At 45.4% G+C, this 17,762-nt stretch overlaps 1 protein-coding gene across 1 annotated transcript in view; it reads right to left on the reverse strand.

Moving 5' to 3' along the window:
* The window catches only part of DOCK2 (dedicator of cytokinesis 2), a 966,148-nt gene that overhangs the window by 80,117 nt on the left and 868,269 nt on the right, over positions 1-17,762 (reverse strand). The window contains exon 47 of the mRNA XM_088465050.1: positions 7,980-8,117. Within this exon, the coding sequence (XP_088321176.1) occupies positions 7,980-8,117 (138 nt within the window). The remainder of the gene's footprint in view (positions 1-7,979; positions 8,118-17,762) is intronic.

Here is a 17,762-nt window from a genome sequence, read left to right on the forward strand (position 1 = left end):
AGAGGCTTCTGATCACTGCAGAGACCACTGTTGCCAGCCTGTACTGCCAAATCGGAGGCAGGGATCTGGACCTCATGCGGCCCGCGGGCTGGCTATAGCTGCCCGATCGGAGCTCAGCTCTGATCGCGGCAGCAGGCCAACTTAGGGACCGGCCCATCGGGGACAGGCCCAGGGGGCAGATAGCACCCTGCCCCCCGGCCCATCCTGCCGCTGTATGTCGACATCATTGAGTGTATGTATTTGGCATTATCAGCCACCAATATTAAAGCCGCCATTGGCGGCTGACATTTCAGTGCAGCTACCAGTGGTGTGGGGCCGGTACAGATGGAGTAATTGCGAGAAAATGGAAAATACAGTAGAAACATGAAAGGTGAACCAGCCATTGCAAGACTGTCGGCTACCGGGAACAATGACTGTAATTCACCATTTTCCTGAAATTAACCTCCTTCTTCTTTTGGTTCTGCATAAAGGCTTTCGGGTACTTATGTATTAAAAGGTACTACCTATTTGAACCACTTTTGTATTGTATAACATTCACACAAAAAAAACATGTTATATTGAATTTCTACATCCCAGAATTGATGTATTGCTGAAAGCCTGCTTCGTTTCATTTGGAATTAGTATGACCGGTGGGTCAAATCCCGACACCGGAAGACCGGCAGGAGTGAAGATCCCGACAGGGGATTAAAAGGTATGTAACACTAACCCTACTCCCCCCACTAACCCTCCCTTAGGGGTGCCTAACCTTAACCTCCCCTAGTGCCTAAACCTAACCCCCCTTAAGTGCCTAAACGTAACCCTCCCCGTCCCCACAGCCTAAACCTAAGTCTCCCGGGGATGTGCCTAACCCTAACCTCTCCCCGAGGGTGCCTAACCCTAACCTGCTTCCCCAGGCCTAACCCTCCCGGGGGGGTGCCTAACCCTAAGTCCCACCCAGGAGCCCCTAACCTAACCTTACTCCCCCGCACCCGCTGCACAGCTTCCCTTGGTTCAGTATGCCGGGCATCGGGCTCCCGGCGTAGGGATAATGATAGGCGTCGGGATGTCGTCGCCTATCATTCGACCCCTGCCGAGATTTGACAGTCGGGAAGCCGGCGGTCGGCATTTGCCTGTCGGCTACCTGACTGCATCCCTTCCATTCATCTGTTATGTAGGAGCACCAGGAATCTGTGTATATGATAAGACCCTTCAGTGGTGTTTTGCTTAATAACATTCACTAATAATATATCATCAATTTCTACTCAGTTTCCTATCAGATAGTACACTCCTGCCCTTTTCTATTCCACATTTCCCCAATTGTAACCATCTAATGTGTAATTTATACAAAATAATTCCTAGATATGCAGTAAATATGGTGCCACCAAAATCAGCAAATTGAACAGTGGCCAATCCCACGACAGAATCACTAAAAATAGATAAATCAAATTAATAATTGTATGTATGTAAACAAAAATATTAATAAGTATAAAAAAGATATTCTATGAAGATATTAGATAATATAGATAATAGATAACATAGGGCCTGATTCACAGATTTACATAAATCTGATATCTACGTAAATCTCTGATGTTTGATGTGTGCATTTAGAGGTCAGTTTGGACACCTCCCTCCCAATTCTAAATCTCTCTGCACATATTACATCTGCCCCACCTGCAGTGCAGCATGGTTTACCAAGGTGCACAGTTACTTTTTATGTCCTATTCTATTCCCCACTCTGAATCAGGTCCTCAGTTCAATATAATTCAAGATAATAATATGAACTGTAGCTGAATTCAGAATGCATCCACGTGTATACTGATACAACTGTAACCTGTATTCAATTAAAATGTTCTCACACAAACAAGCTGTTCACTTCTTAATACACGGCTACAGCTGAAGTAATGTGTCAAGGCTTTTTTTGGTAATTTTTGCAGAATTAAAGGCTGCAAAAGCATGAAAATAAACCATTTCATTCCATCTGTCCATTCTGCTTCTGCACATTCATATGACCAAATAGAAGTGTAAAATAGTCCTCCTCCTCCAGTGGCAAACGCAGGATTTTGAAAGGGGGGTTTCCAATTTCTGAATACAGAGCCAATTAAAAAAATCCACAGACATATATATATATATATATATATATATATATATATATTATATACATACATATACACACACACAGTATACACCTATATACATAGTATACATATAAATAATATATTATATGCAGTGTTGCGGCGGCACTCTGGGTGATTTATAAATACACGGACCCTTACAGCTTGATATTAACTATGTTTCAGAACATCTATCTATCTATCTATCTATCTATCTATCTATATATATACCAATTAAATTAAATATCCACTTACCACAAAACTGTCTTACAGAATAGCCTGTTGCAGTCCGAGGAGTGGACTTGGTGGTACTGCAGCACTTCCCTTGCCTATTTCTGCTCCACTTAGGTGGCCGCGGCCCGCCGCTGCAGGGAAGGAAGTAGGGCCAGCACAACGTTGTATGTAATGGCGCTGCAGCGTCATTAGTATGACAAGAGCAGCCAGGAGAGGGACCATTCACGGGGGAGGGGAGGAGTCACCAGGAGGGTTACCAGGGCTGGCGGCGGCACTGTACCCCAACTTTGAGCCCTCTAAACCTCAGGGCCCGGGATGGGGGTACCAGTTTGTACCCCCCTGTCGTGGGCCTGTCCGATGGGTAGTCTGCAGGCGGAGTGGCAGATTGGGCCAGCCGGTGTCACAGTGACGTCACTTGCGCCAAACCCAGTTGCCGCAGTTAATCTGTGTATACTACAGGGAGGTGGAAGCGGGTGACCATTAGAAAAGGCAGCACTGTGACTGGAGACTGGAGCCTGGAGGCGGGGCTGGCCGGGGAGTGAGGAGACAGACAGTACTGTGACACTGCAGTCTGTCTGTCTCAGCCCCGACTACATGATAGCTCGGTGGTCGCGGCCGGCTTCACAAGTGCCGCGGCCGCCGGGCAGATACGATGGACACCTACAGGCTGTGACTGTGCCTGCCGCTGGAAATCCCCCTCCCGCCGGCAACCCCCACCCCCTTCACCTGCGCCTCCAGGAGAGAGCGCCGGGAATCGTCAGCACCCGGCGGCAGCTCAGCTTCTCACAATGCCCCACCGGAACTGCCTGGGAGGAGCTGCGCTCCCGCTGCAGCTCCCCCTATGTTCAGCCAGCAGCCAAGCCCCAGCCGGTTGTAAGCTGAACTCCGGGCCCGGCTGCTCCTTCTCTATCGGAAAAAAAATCATTCAGCCGGGCAGCGATGGAGCGGCGGCCAGGGGGGGTTTCTAGGTACTCGGAAACCCCCCTGCGTGCGCGTATGTCCTCAGTACATGTTCAGCAGAAGCATGCACAGATCAGTGTGATCTGTGCAGGGCTTCTGTGCTCTATACAGGAAATAAAGGGTTAAAGAAAAATGAAAAAGATCCCCCCTCCCAAAAAAGCATAACCAGCCTTGGACCTCTGAGTCCATTCTAGTACAGGAAAATCAGAGGAAAAATCGGCATGGGGTTCCCCCTATTTTCCTATAACCAGCACTGGGCTGAACCAGCCAGGGTGGTAATGGTCTGTTCATAGTCATACGCTAGTGTGTGCCTATAAAACTGCCTATATAACTCTGCACACACATCATTTCCCACAGATATAAGAGAGGTGCCCCTTTCCCCCTCTTCCGTCCAGGCTTCCCCCTCTTTCGTTGTTACAGTTGCAAAGTAGGCTCCACTACACATGCGCAAGTCTCCAGGAACATGGTGGTGATTTTTGCAGTGCTGGGGCCAGACCAGAGAGGTGAGGATAATGTATGGGTACAGGTTGAGCACTGTGGCCCCCTGTGTGCACAGCAGACCATGCACACATTATGTATATGCCCATAGGGGCACATTGGCAATTATGACAGCAACAAACATTGTGCTGCTATTGGAAACCTAACAAACAAGTATTGGTAGATATTGTACATACTGTAGAGCAGTCCAAATATGTTCAGCTATTATTTGTGCAAGATAGTTAACAACAGTAATATGACAAATGAAAACATGTAAGGGAACCAGGACTAAAAGGAAAGTTCAGCCGCTTTAAGACCTGTGCATTTGGTGTCTGATGTTTTCGGCTGCTTTTTATCCTCTATCCTTCTTTTGCCCTTTTTTCTTATGTTATCCTTCCTGTGTCATCTCCCACACATGAACATCTGTTTTTATGCTGAACAAAACCTTTCCTACGCATCTCTTTCTGACAGTAATAGGAATATGGTGAATATACCTTTTTTCCTGCAGTTCTGGCTCATACAATTTGAATGAGGTTTCCACTAATCCAAACTGTCCCAGTTTGAGGCTGGCATTTTTTTTTATCTGCAGATTTGTTTTATCTCCAAAACCAATTACCTCTCTTCCATCTGTCTCCTAACATGCACAGACTACAGTCAGAGACCACTACAGCTCTCTCCATATTCAAGGATATTTGTAACATTTCAACTGAACACTTTCTCATTACAACTTACTATACTTCAATGTAGGCGTTGACACCATAAGAAAAAAACAAACAGCATTAGTTTATTATAATTTATAACAGAACTACTTCACTTATTGTTTACTGCTTTTTCACTGTAATATTATTCTTCCTACATCAGCAAAACAGATCTGTGTGACTCACATTATTACAGTACTGTAGTGATTTTAACTATTGCTTAACATGTTATTTCATGTAGTATTGAAAAATCTGGCATTAATAGTATAGACTGAGGGGCTGATTCAGCAGAGGACGGAATTGCAATGCCAAACAGAGAGCTTTACAATTCCGCCCTATGCAAATGCAGCAGGACTCAGAGGTATCTGACATGACCATAGTGTACAAGGACAGCCATTGGTATAGGTACTGTCACTTCCCCATGCAATAGCCAGGGCCGCAACTGGCGGGGGCTAAGGGGGCACATGACCCAGGTGCCAGACTTGAGGGGGCGCCGGCGAAGGGCTGCAGGGAGGCTAGGTTGCTGCTCTTGTGGATTTGGAGCCGCAGCCCGGCCTTGAGAGGCACAGAGGTACCATCAGTCTAATGTGGCAAACCAATCGGTGCTCACGGACCGGGGGCCAATCAGCAGAGTCTGCTGTTCCGTGAGCTCCAATTAGTTCGCGAGCGGTGCCACATTACAATGACGGCAGTACTGACAGTTCCCCAGCATGTGTACATGCTGGGGAACTGGCCCGTCCCGTGCCACCCCGAGCTCACCCACCACGCAGCCCCAGCAGGTAAGAGAAGGGAGATGGGGCATTACTGTGGCTTAATGTATAAGGGACCTTTCTGTGGGTTAATGTGCAAGGGGCATTGCTGTGGCTTAATGTATATGGGGCATTGCTGTGGCATAATGTATAAGGGGCATTACTGTGGCATAATGTATAAGGAGCATTGCTGTGGCATAATGTATAAGGGGCATTACTGTGGCATAATGTATAAGGAGCATTACTGTGGCTTAATGTACAGTATAAGGGGCATTACTGTGGCTTAAAGTATAAGGGACATTACTGTGGCATAATGTGTTATAAGGGGCATTACTGTGTTGCATAATGTGTGGTAAGGGACATTACTATGGCATAATGTGTTATAAGGGGCATCACTGTGGCACAATATGTAAGGGACATTTCTGTAGCATAATGTGTTAATAGGGTCATTACTGTGTGGCATAATGTGTTCTAAGGGGCATTACTGTGTCACAAAGCCACACACCCTTTTTGTCCTCTTTGTTGTATTTTTTTTCTGGTGGGGGGGCGCCAAATTATGGCCTTGCCCTGAGTAACAAAAATCCTAGTTAAGCACTGCAATAGCCGGCGATGGTTTTACCATCACAGGCTGTTAGGACTAGTATGCTAAATAGGGACAATACCTAAAGACTGTTTATGCAGGATTTAGGGATCGTCTCTGTCTCTGATACTGAAAATAGATAAGTAGAAAGTTACTAAGCTACTATACCTCCCACATACAGTAGAAAATACAGGAAGCTATATACTGTATGCTAAAAAGTTGTATGATAAAGATGACATATGACTGATTACACACACGTCTACCAACATTTTTTTCACAGTAACTGCAATGAAGAATCCCCTTTATAAGATTATTGTGTGAAGTTTCCCAGATGCAGTGAATTCAATTATGCTGGCTGCATACTACTAAACTGGCACGCAAATCAGTATATGCCTTATCAGTAATAAGCCCAACAAAAAGGAATAACAAGTAATGAACACAGTATTTTGCTGTAATATACTTTGCTGAGATAAAGAATGACTGCTGAAATATTACCATCATTAATCATACTCTCCAAACTGTAAAAATAATGTACTAAATTTATCAATTCATAAAATCCCACTGAAACCTCCACATGGAAAGCTTATTCTTCCTTTATTGTTACTTAGCTCTTTGTCCCAGTTTTCAACACGTTGCCTGTAAGGTCCAAAAATCATGTTTCCCAGGGAAATTGAATGTTTAGTTAGGACATATATACAGTGGGGCAAAAAAGTATTTGGACAGCTACCGATTGTCCAAGTTATTGCACTTTAAAAGATGAGAGAGGTCTGTAATTTCCATTATAGGTACACTTCAACTGTGAGAGACAGAATCAGAACAAAATTTTCCGGAAATCACATTGTATGATTTTTAAACAATTTATTTGTATATTCTTGCGGAAAATAAATATTTTGACACCTACCAACCAGCAAGAATTCTGGCTTTCACAGACCTGTTACTTCTTCTTTAGGAAGCTCATCTATCCTCCACTCGTTACCTGTATTAATGGCACCTGTTTGAACTGGTTAACTCTATAAAATACACCTGTCCACACCCTCAAACAGTCAGACAGCAACCTCTCCACCATGGCCAAGACCAGAGAGCTGTCTAAGGACACCAGGGACAAAATTGTAGACCTGCACAAGGCGGGGATGAGCTACTTGACAATAGGCAAGCAGCTTGGTGAGAAGAGATCAACTGTTGGAGCAATTATTAAAAAATGAAAGAAATACAAGATCACTGACAATCTCCCTTGACCAGGGGCTCCATGCAAGATCTCACCTCGTGGGGTATCAATGATCTTGAGAACGGTGAGGGATTAGCCCAGAACTACACAGGGGTACCTGGTCAATGACCTCAAAGGTTACCATTAGTAACACACTACGTCGTCATGGATTCAAATCCTGCAGCGCCCGAAAGGTCTCCCTGCTTAAGCCAGCACATGTCCAGGCCAGTCTAAAGTTTGCCCGTGACCACTAAATATAAATATATATATATATATATATATATATATATATATAGGATGTGTCCTCACACGTTGTGTCAAACAGCTCTTCACGGCACTCCATGTCCCTTGCGGCTCGGCTTGTACCAACTTAGTGTCTATTATGCATCTGAATCTGTATACGAAGTGCTGCGTTGCAGTGGCCGCGGCTTATTTTCCCCAAGTTTTGTTGAGATGCGTATACAGTTTGTGACTCAGTCACACACAGATATACAAGTGTCGGCGTGTCTTGCGCCAAATGGCGTATATATATATCTATCCCTATCTATATATGCAATTTGATTATGTATTTGTAACCAGACATAGTTTTAGAAAGAGCAGGAAGTAATTGCCTATAGTGATGAGGCTGTTGAAGAATATAATAGTTTCAGAAGGTCTGTCCCATCTCTTCAAAGCGCACACTGTAGAAGCCAGGGTGCGTACCCCTCCAACTTCTTCCACTGCGTCAGAGATGTGACAGACCCTAGCCAGGTGCTGAAGAGCAGGACCTGCCACATGAACCAGGTAAGTATGGGAGCTGGAGTGCAGGTGGGTAAGAGTTAGGGGAGCGGGACGGATCGCAAGAGGTAGAACAGCAGAGAGGGGAATGTGGTCAGATTAAGTGGAGGGTGGAACAGGGAGAAGCGGGAGGGGGGGATAGAGGAGACCCAGCATACGCCGGATCCCATATTAATATCAGTATTCTTAGTAAAGAACGTGCAATCTTACCAGTTCTCTCGCACCATATTGCTTTTCAACCTTTATCTTCAAATTCTTGAAGCATTCCTCCATTCGATCATGGAAAGGACGGAGATCTTCTGTGACTCTTTTTTCATGAATCCGTATTCCAGCACCAAGAAGAGGTGTCTATAATAATAGTAAACCTAATAGTGAGAAATATATATATATATATATATCATATCACCCCCTAGCAAAGCAGATTGCTCTTTGGATCATTACTTCTTCCCTTATACAAATGAACAACACCCATAGACAGCTCTTTCAACATGACTTCATTCAGGCATCTAAGGAGTTAAAACTAAAGTCATTACCATTAACGGGCATACAGCTTAAACAAAACAAACACAAATATAAGAACCTTGCACTTAGATTGTCAGCTTCCCTCTGTCAGACCGTAGTTAAAAATAAATAAATATATCCTAAAGCTGGCTCGGGCTATAAAGAGTTTGTAAACCTCTATGGCTTTGAACAGATGTACGGCTAGATGTTATCATAGCTGAGGTGAAGCAGCCAAGCATAGTCCTGGACCAGGAGAATGGTGTTTTCATCTGAAACATCTAAGTCACCACAAAGCCTTTGTATTCTAGAGCCAACAACAGAGATAAACATTCACTTTAGGAAGGTTCCAAAATGCTTGATCATTGTGGTTGAGATTTAATTTTAGGTTTATTGGTTCTTTAAATTGGTATCATTTACATGCTATGGCTAATAGTTCAAGCTTTTTTCTAATCCCAATTTAAATTATATGAGTTAGATTTCATGTAGAGATGATCCAAAGTGTCTAAACTGTTTTCTAAATTTCTTAAAAGATTTCCCACAACCTAACATAAGAGCACAGAATGTCAGCCAAATTGCTATCAGGCTGTGGCCTTAAGAGTTCTATTTGTTAATTCCCCTCTCATAATTTTGTTCCACCTGGAATTTCGCTATTGTTTTTGTTCCACCAAAATGTAAGAGTGGGATGGGATGAGATTAAATGACCATTACTGTTCTGGCTCTATTGGCAGTATATTTGATTAAAGCACATTTAGAAGCGCTGTGTGAAATGACAAATTGTGAAATGACGGAACAGCGTAACCCAGAGAATGCATTGTCAGACCTTAGCTCCTCAGTAAAACGAACCTTTCCTGACACAAAGTTTGTTTACCTCAGAATTGTACTACACTTCACACATTTCTAATTTTATGTTATTAATTATTAAGAAAATCCCTGTGGTACAGCAATGGAAACTTTTATAATAATAGAGTGCTCAGTAACACTTTGTTATACAGGTTACCCACTGGTGTTAGGGAACATCCAGTGTCAACTGACTGAGAGGGGGTTCAATAGAGCACGATTGCAAGAAAATAACACTAGCAGAGACCATACGACGCTGCCATATTCCCAATGTAAGCGAAATTGAATATGAGGCCATTTATATAGGTTCCATTGCCATGCCTGTTTACTTAAGCTGGGTACACAATAGACAATGTATTGGATGATCTGCCAATTTCCGACGGATCGGAACTCAAATCATCCACATCGTCACATGTGTCCGCATCGTTTGTTGCATCTTCAGATCGGCCTGCAGTGAAGGCCAATCTGGAGATTCGAGGAATGACACCATGCTTGTGGATGCAGCAGAGGAAAGACACATCGGGTGGTTGTACACTAGATCATGTAGTGTGTACGGACCGCCCGATATATCATTTGGCCGCATTTTGCATCGCTTGGTACACACATCGTCTGATGGGTACCCAGCTTTAGGGTGGGTACACAATTGAACAATGTGTATCTTAGCCAACCCGTCGTCTAATCTAACAATATAGCGGTCGGCTGTACACACTGCATGGCGTTGTCACCTGGGTCATTCAGCACATCAGATGGAATGACTCCGATATCACACGCAGGAACACGCAATCAGGAGTACACATTAGACGATATGGATGATACTGTATCTTGTTCCAATCGGCGAAATCGTCCAACATATCGTCTAATGTGTACCCATCCTTACTTGTTAGTATGCTAGTAATTTCCGATGTCAGTGGGTAAGGGCCTTAATGGGTATATACATGTAAACATTAAAGTATCCACAAAAATAATACTTTCCTTTAAAACTTACCAACCATGATCATTTACTCTACATACACCTGTTTTGTGACTATTCATATAGTGCTGTGATCCTCATTGTGACAGCTCATCAATAATCTACAGGGCAATCTAATTTCTGAAATTCTCCCAAGTATTCTTTGAACAGCTGTAAGTCTTATAAAGCGTGCCCTGACTCCAGCTTTATGTGGTATAGGCAGCCGGAATATGGTGTGAGATAAGGACGCTTCTACATAATCTATTCAACAGATGAACAGATGCAGCACACACTGACATTTGCCAACCAAATTGAGCATGAGCTGGTCACAATTTCTGATCTAAGCAAAAGTCCGTTTCCTGTCAATTAATCCTACACATTTATATAACATTTCTCAAATGGTATTTATTAACTATTACTTAGTTTCTGGACCGTGGAACTACATATTGTGAAATAAAAATGAAAAGTTTGTAAGTTTAATTTTAAAGGTACGATAGTCATGGTATTCTATCCAAAATGTTCTAAACAAACACATATTTGGCTTTACTGATTGTATAATTCCTATGGAGAAGTTTTAAAGGGTTTATAGTAGGGGTGAGCGGGTTCGGATTTCTGAAATCCGAACCCCCCTGAGCCCCTCCCGATCCGAGGCCGATCCGAGTCAGGCTCGACTTTTTCCGCCTGACTCGGATCTGAAATCGAGGCAAAACGTCATCATCCAGCCTTCCGGGTCTCGCGGGTTTTGGATCCTATATAAGGTACCCGCGTCGGCGCCATTTTCTCACTCGGCTGTGGACAGTGAAGAGGGAGGGTGGGAGTTAGGGCTGGCTGGGCTGTGTAGTGTAGTGTAGTGCAGAGTAGTGTTGTGCTGTGCTGTGCTGTGCTGCTGTTGTCCATAGGGGCTGTGTCCACTACTTCAAAGTCCATAGGGGCTGGCTGTGTTGTGCTGTGCTGCTGTTGTTAATAGGGGCTGTGTCCACTACTTCAAAGTCCATAGGGGCTGGCTGGACTGTGTTGTGCAGTCAGTTGTCCATAGGGGCTGTGTCCACTCCAAAGTCCTGTGCAGTGTCCCAGTCCTAAAGGGGTGCTGTAGTGTTGTCCAGGGGGTGCTCTGTCCGTCAGGGGTGCTCCCACCAAGTGCTAAAAAAAATAATATTTTTTCTGTGTTTGTGAATTGTGTGCGCAGTAGCCGCACGTGCATCAACAAAGTAGTGCCAAGCGTGCGCCTGTGTCATAAGTAAAGGGCCGGCTGGCTTGACCGTTAAAGGGTACTGTAACCCCCAAAGTACACTCCAAACCAAATAAAAAAATATTTTCTGTGTTTGTGAATTGTGTGGGCTGTAGCTGCACGTGCATCAACAAAGGAGCAGCGCCAAGCGTGCGCCTGTGTCCCATAAGTAAAGGGCCGGCTGGCTCATTTCTTAAAGGGTGGTGTAACCCACAAAGTGCACTAGCCTCCAACAAAAATAAAAAAATATTTTCTGTGTTTGTGTGCGCTTTAGCCGCACGTATATATCAATATAACATAAATGGAGGACCAAACTTTCTCCGATAAAAATAAAATAGGGAAAGATCAAGAACCACTTCCTCCTAGTGCTGAAACTGCTGCCACTAGTCATGACATAGACGATAACATGCCATCAACGTCGTCTGCCAAGGCCGATGCCCAATGTCATAGTAGAGGCCACATACAATCCCAAATGACAAAGTTCAGGAAAATGACCTTGAAAAAAACATTTAAATCATCTGAAGAGAAACGTAAACTTGCCAATATGCCATTTACGACACGGAGTGGCAAGGAACGGCAAAGGTCTTTCCCTATGTTCATGACTAGTGGTTCAGCTTCACATGAAGATGGAAGCCCTCCTCCCGCTAAAAGAATCAAACGAGTTAAGCTGGCAAAAGCACAGCGAAGAACTGTGCGTTCTAAGAAGATATCACAAATCCCCAAGGAGAGTCCAAGTGTGGTGGTGGTTGCGATGCCTGACCTTCCCAGCACTGGACGGGAAGAGGTGGCTCTTTCCACCATTTGCACGCCCCCTGCAAGTGCTGAAAGGAGCACCCACAGTCCACTTGCTGATATGCAAATTGAAGATGTCACTGTTGAAGTACAACAGGATGAGGATACTGGTGTAGCTGGCACTGAGGAGGAAGTTGGCGAGGAGGATTCTGATGGTGATGTGGTTTGTTTAAATCAGGCTCCGGGGGAGACAGTTGTTGTCCGTGGGATGAAAAAGCCCATCACGGTCATGCCTGGGCAGAAGACCAAACATTCCACCTCTTTGGTCTGGCAATATTTCTATCCAAATCCGGACAACAACTGTCTTGCCATATGTACCATATGTAAAGGTGAAATAAGTAGGGGTAGGAACGTTAACCACCTAGGAACATCTTCCCTTATACGGCACCTGCAGCGCGTTCATAAAATGTTACTGTCAAGTTCAGAAACTTTGGCTAAGACCATAAGCAGTCCAGGGACACCTAAATCCCTTTTTCCTGTTTTATCCAAGGAATCGGTGGATGAGGAGGATGAGGACAACATCTTGCCTCCGTAGAGCCAGTTTGTGCAGGGACACATTAATTGTCAGCTTGTTTTGTGGGGGCCCAAACGAACCAATCATTTCAGCCACAGTCATGTGGAAGACCCTGGCGCTGAAATGATTGGTTTGTTAAAGTGTGCATGTTCTATTTATACAACATAAGGGTGGGTGGGAGGGCCCAAGGACAATTCCATCTTGCACCTCTTTTTTTTCTTTGCAGTATGTACTGTTTGGGGCCTAGTTTTTCAAGCTGCCATCCTGTCTGCCACTGCAGTGTCACTCCTAGATGGGCCACGTGTTTGTGCCGCCCACTCGTGTCGCTTAGCATAGTCATCTAGCTACCTCGGTGCAATCTTTTGGCTGTAAAAACAATATTGTGAGGTGTGAGGTGTTCAGAATAGACTGGAAATGAGTGGAAATGAAGGTTATTGAGGTTAATAATTGCATAGGAGCAGAAAAACCCACAAATTCTGTGATTTAAGCTGTTTTTATGCTTTTTTTCAAAAAAATACAGATCCAAAACACGGAAGGGTGGTTTTGGCAAAATCAATCCAGATCCAAAACACGAAGAAAGATCCAGATCCAAAACCAAAACACGAAAAGTGGCCGTTGCACACCCCTAGTTTATAGTAGGGGTGTGCACCGGCCACTTTTCGTGTTTTGTGTTTTGGTTTTGGATCTGGATCTTTCTTCGTGTTTTGGATCTGGATTGGTTTTGCCAAAACCACCCTTCCGTGTTTTGGGTTCTGGGTTTTGTGTTTTGGATCTGTATTTTTTTTTAAAAAAGCATAAAAACAGCTAAAATCACAGAATTTGTAGGTTTTTCTGCTCCTATGCTATTATTAACCTCAATAACCTTAATTTCCACTCATTTCCAGTCTATTCTGAACACCTCACACCTCACAATAGTGTTTTTATGTCCAAAACGTTGCACCGAGGTAGCTGGATGACTATGCTAAGCGACACGAGTGGGCGGCACAAACACGTGACCCATCTAGGCGTGAAACTGCAGTGGCAGACAGGATGGCAGTTTGAAAAACTAGGCCCCAAACTGTACATAATGCAAAGAAAAAAAAGAGGTGCAAGATGGAATTGTCCTTGGGCCCTCCCACCCACCCTTATGTTGTATAAACAGGACATGCACACTTTAACAAACCAATCATTTCAGCGCCAGGGTCTGCCACACAACTGTGGCTGAAATGATTGGTTCGTTTGGGCCCCCACAAAACAAGCTGGCAATTAATGTGTCCCTGCACAAACTGGCTCTATGGAGGCAAGATGTCATCCTCATCCTCCTCATCCACCGATTCCTCACCCTCTTCAGTGTGTACATCCTCATCCTCACAAAGTATTAACTCGTCCCCACTTGAATCCACCACCACAGGTCCCTCTGTACCTTCTGGAGGCTGGTCTCCCTGGAAGAGCTGATAATTCATTTTGATGAACATCATCTTCTCCACATTCTGTGGAAGCAACCTCCTACGCCTTTCGCTGACAAGGTTCCCGGCTGCACTAAACACTCTTTCGGAGTACACACTGGAGGGGGGGCAACTCAGGTAAAAGAGAGCCAGTTTGTACAGGGGCCTCCAAATTGCCTCTTTTTCCTGCCAGTACAGGTATGGACTGTCTGCCATGCCTACTTGGATGCTGTCACCGATGTAATCCTCCACCATTCTGTCAATGGTGACAGTATCATATGCAGTGACAGTAGACATGTCAGAAATTGTTGCCAGGTCCTTCAGTCCGGACCAGATGTCCAAACTTGGTCCTGCCTGCCCTGCATCACCGCCAGCGGGTTGCTTAGGATACCTAAGTTTTTTCCTGGCAGCCCCAGTTGCAGGAGAAAATGAAGAAGGAGCCGTTGACGTGTCACGTTCCGCTTCAGCTGACAGTGTGTTCACCAGCAGGTCTTTGCACCTCTGCAGGCTTGTGTCGGCCGGAAAGAGAGACACCACATAGGCTTTAAACCTAGGATCTTGCACGGTGGCCAAAACGTAGTGGTCTGATTTCAACAGATTGACCACCCTGGAATCCTGGCAAAGCGAATGAAGGGCTTCATCCACAAGTCCCACATGCCGAGCGGAATCGCTCCGTCTTAGCTCCTCCTTCACTTTCTCCAGCTGCTTCTGCAAAAGCCTGATGAGGGGAATGACCTGACTCAAGCTGGCAGTGTCTGAACTGACTTCACGTGTGGCAAGTTCGAAGGGCTGGAGAACCTTGCACAACACGGAAATCATTCTCCACTGCGCTTGAGTCAGGTGCATACCCCCTCCTTTGCCTATGTCATAGGTGGATGTATAGGCTTGTATGGCCTTTTGCTGCTCCTCCATCCTCTGAAGCATATAGAGGGTTGAGTTCCACCGCGTCACAACCTCTTGCTTCAGGTGATGGCGGGGCAGGTTCAAGAGTGTTTGCTGGCGCTCCAGTCTTCGGCACGCAGTCGCTGAATGGCGAAAGTGGCCAGAAATTTTTCGGGCCACCCAAAGCGTCTCCTGCACGCCCCTGTCGCTTTTCAGAAAATTCTGCACCACCAAGTTTATTGTGTGAGCAAAACATGGGACGTGCTGGAATTTGCCCAGATGTAATGCCCGCACAATATTGGTGGCGTTGTCAGATATCACAAATCCCCAGGAGAGTCTAAGTGGGGTAAGCCACTGGGCGATGATTTCCCTCAGTTTCTCTAAGAGGTTGTCGGCGGTGTGCCTCTTACTGAAACCGGTGATACACAGCGTAGCCTGCCTTGTAACGAGCTGGCGTTTCTGAGATGCTGCTACTGGTGACGCTGCTGCTGTTGCTGCGTAAGGTGATACATCTACCCAGTGGGCTGTCACAGTCATATAGTCCTTAGTCTGCCCTGTTCCACTTGTCCACATGTCCGTGGTTAAGTGGACATTGTGTACAACGGCATTTTTCAGGACACTGAGGACACTTTTTCTGACGTTTCTGTACAGTCTCGGTATCGCCTGCCTAGTGAAGTGGAATCTAGACGGGATTTGGAACCGGGGACACACTACCTCCATCAATTGTCTAAATCCCACTGCACTAATGGCGGATACCGGACGCACGTCTAACACCAACATAGCAGTCAAGGCCTCAGTTATACGTTTTGCTTCAGGATGACTGCTGTCGTACTTCATCCTCCTCGCTAAGGACTGTTGGAGGGTCAATTGTTTAGTAAAAGTAGTGGTGTTCCTACTTCCTCTCTGGGATGATGAACGACTCCCAGCAGCAGCAACAGCAGCAGCGGCAGCAGTAGGCGTAGCAATGCAGGATCCTCCAGAGGAATCCCGGATAGGAGAGTCAGTCATGCCAGTGACATGGCCTGCAGGACTACTTCCGATCCTGACTAAGGAGGAAATTGACGAGGAGGGAGTTGACGGTGTGGTTTGCAGGCGCTTGGATACAACAGGACAACGGGATTTAGGTGTCCCTGGACTGCTTACGGTCTTAGCCAAAGTTTCTGAACTTGACAGTAACTTTTTATGAACGCGCTGCAGGTGCCGTATAAGGGAGGATGTTCCTAGGTGGTTGACGTCCCTACCCCTACTTATTTCACCTTTACATATGGTACATATGGCAAGACAGTTGTTGTCCGGATTTGGATAGAAATATTGCCAGACCAAAGAGGTGGAATGTTTGGTCTTCTGCCCAGGCATGACCGTGATGGGCTTTTTCATCCCACGGACAACAACTGTCTCCCCCGGAGCCTGATTTAAACAAACCACATCACCATCAGAATCCTCCTCGCCAACTTCCTCCTCAGCGCCAGCTACACCAGTATCCTCATCCTGTTGTACTTCAACAGTGACATCTTCAATTTGCATATCAGCAAGTGGACTGTGGGTGCTCCTTTCAGCACTTGCAGGGGGCGTGCAAATGGTGGAAAGAGCCACCTCTTCCCGTCCAGTGCTGGGAAGGTCAGGCATCGCAACCACCACCACACTTGGACTCTCCTTGGGGATTTGTGATATCTTCTTAGAAAGCACAGTTCTTCGCTGTGCTTTTGCCAGCTTAACTCTTTTGATTTTTTTAGTGGGAGGAGGGCTTCCATCGTCATGTGAAGCTGAACCACTAGTCATGAACATACTAGGGATCGACCTTAGCCGTTCCTTGCCACTCCGTGTCGTAAATGGCATATTGGCAAGTTTACGTTTCTCTTCAGCTGATTTAAATGTCTTTTTCAAGGTCATTTTCCTGAACTTTGCCATTTGGGATTGTATGTGCCCTCTACTATGACATTGGGCATCGGCCTTGGCAGACGACGTTGATGGCATGTTATCGTCTATGTCATGACTAGTGGCAGCAGCTTCAGCACTAGGAGGAAGTGGTTCTTGATCTTTCTCTATTTTATTTTTATCGGAGAAAGTTTGGTCCTCCATTTATGTTATATCGATTTGATATATACGTGCGGCTAAACACAGAAAATAATTTTTTTTTTGGTTTGGACTGGAGTGTACTTTCGGGGGTTACAGCACCCTTAATGGTCAAGCCAGCCGGCCCTTTACTTATGACACAGGCGCACGCTTGGCACTACTTTGTTGATGCACGTGCGGCTACTGCGCACACAATTCACAAACACAGAAAATAATTTTTTTTTTGGTTTGGACTGGAGTGTACTTTCGGGGGTTACAGCACCCTTAACGGTCAAGCCAGCCAGCCCTTTACTTATGACACAGGCGCACGCTTGGCACTACTTTGCTGATGCACGTGCGGCTACTGCGCACACAATTCACAAACACAGAAAATAATTTTTTTTTGGTTTGGACTGGAGTGTACTTTCGGGGGTTACAGCACCCTTTAACGGACAAGCCAGCCGGCCTTTTACTTATGGGACACAGGCGCACGCTTGGCACTACTTTGTTGATGCACGTGCGGCTACTGCGCACACAATTCACAAACACAGAAAATAATTTTTTTTTTGGTTTGGACTGGAGTGTACTTTCGGGGGTTACAGCACCCTTTAACGGTCAAGCCAGCCGGCCCTTTACTTATGACACAGGCGCACGCTTGGCACTACTTTGTTGATGCACGTGCGGCTACTGCGCACACAATTCACAAACACAGAAAATAATTTTTTTTTTGGTTTGGACTGGAGTGTACTCTCGGGGGTTACAGCACCCTTAACGGTCAAGCCAGCCGGCCCTTTACTTATGACACAGGCGCACG

Source organism: Taudactylus pleione, unplaced genomic scaffold (genome assembly GCF_031769625.1).
Source record: "Taudactylus pleione unplaced genomic scaffold, aTauple2 ptg001827l, whole genome shotgun sequence".
Classification (NCBI taxonomy): Eukaryota; Metazoa; Chordata; class Amphibia; order Anura; family Myobatrachidae; genus Taudactylus; species Taudactylus pleione.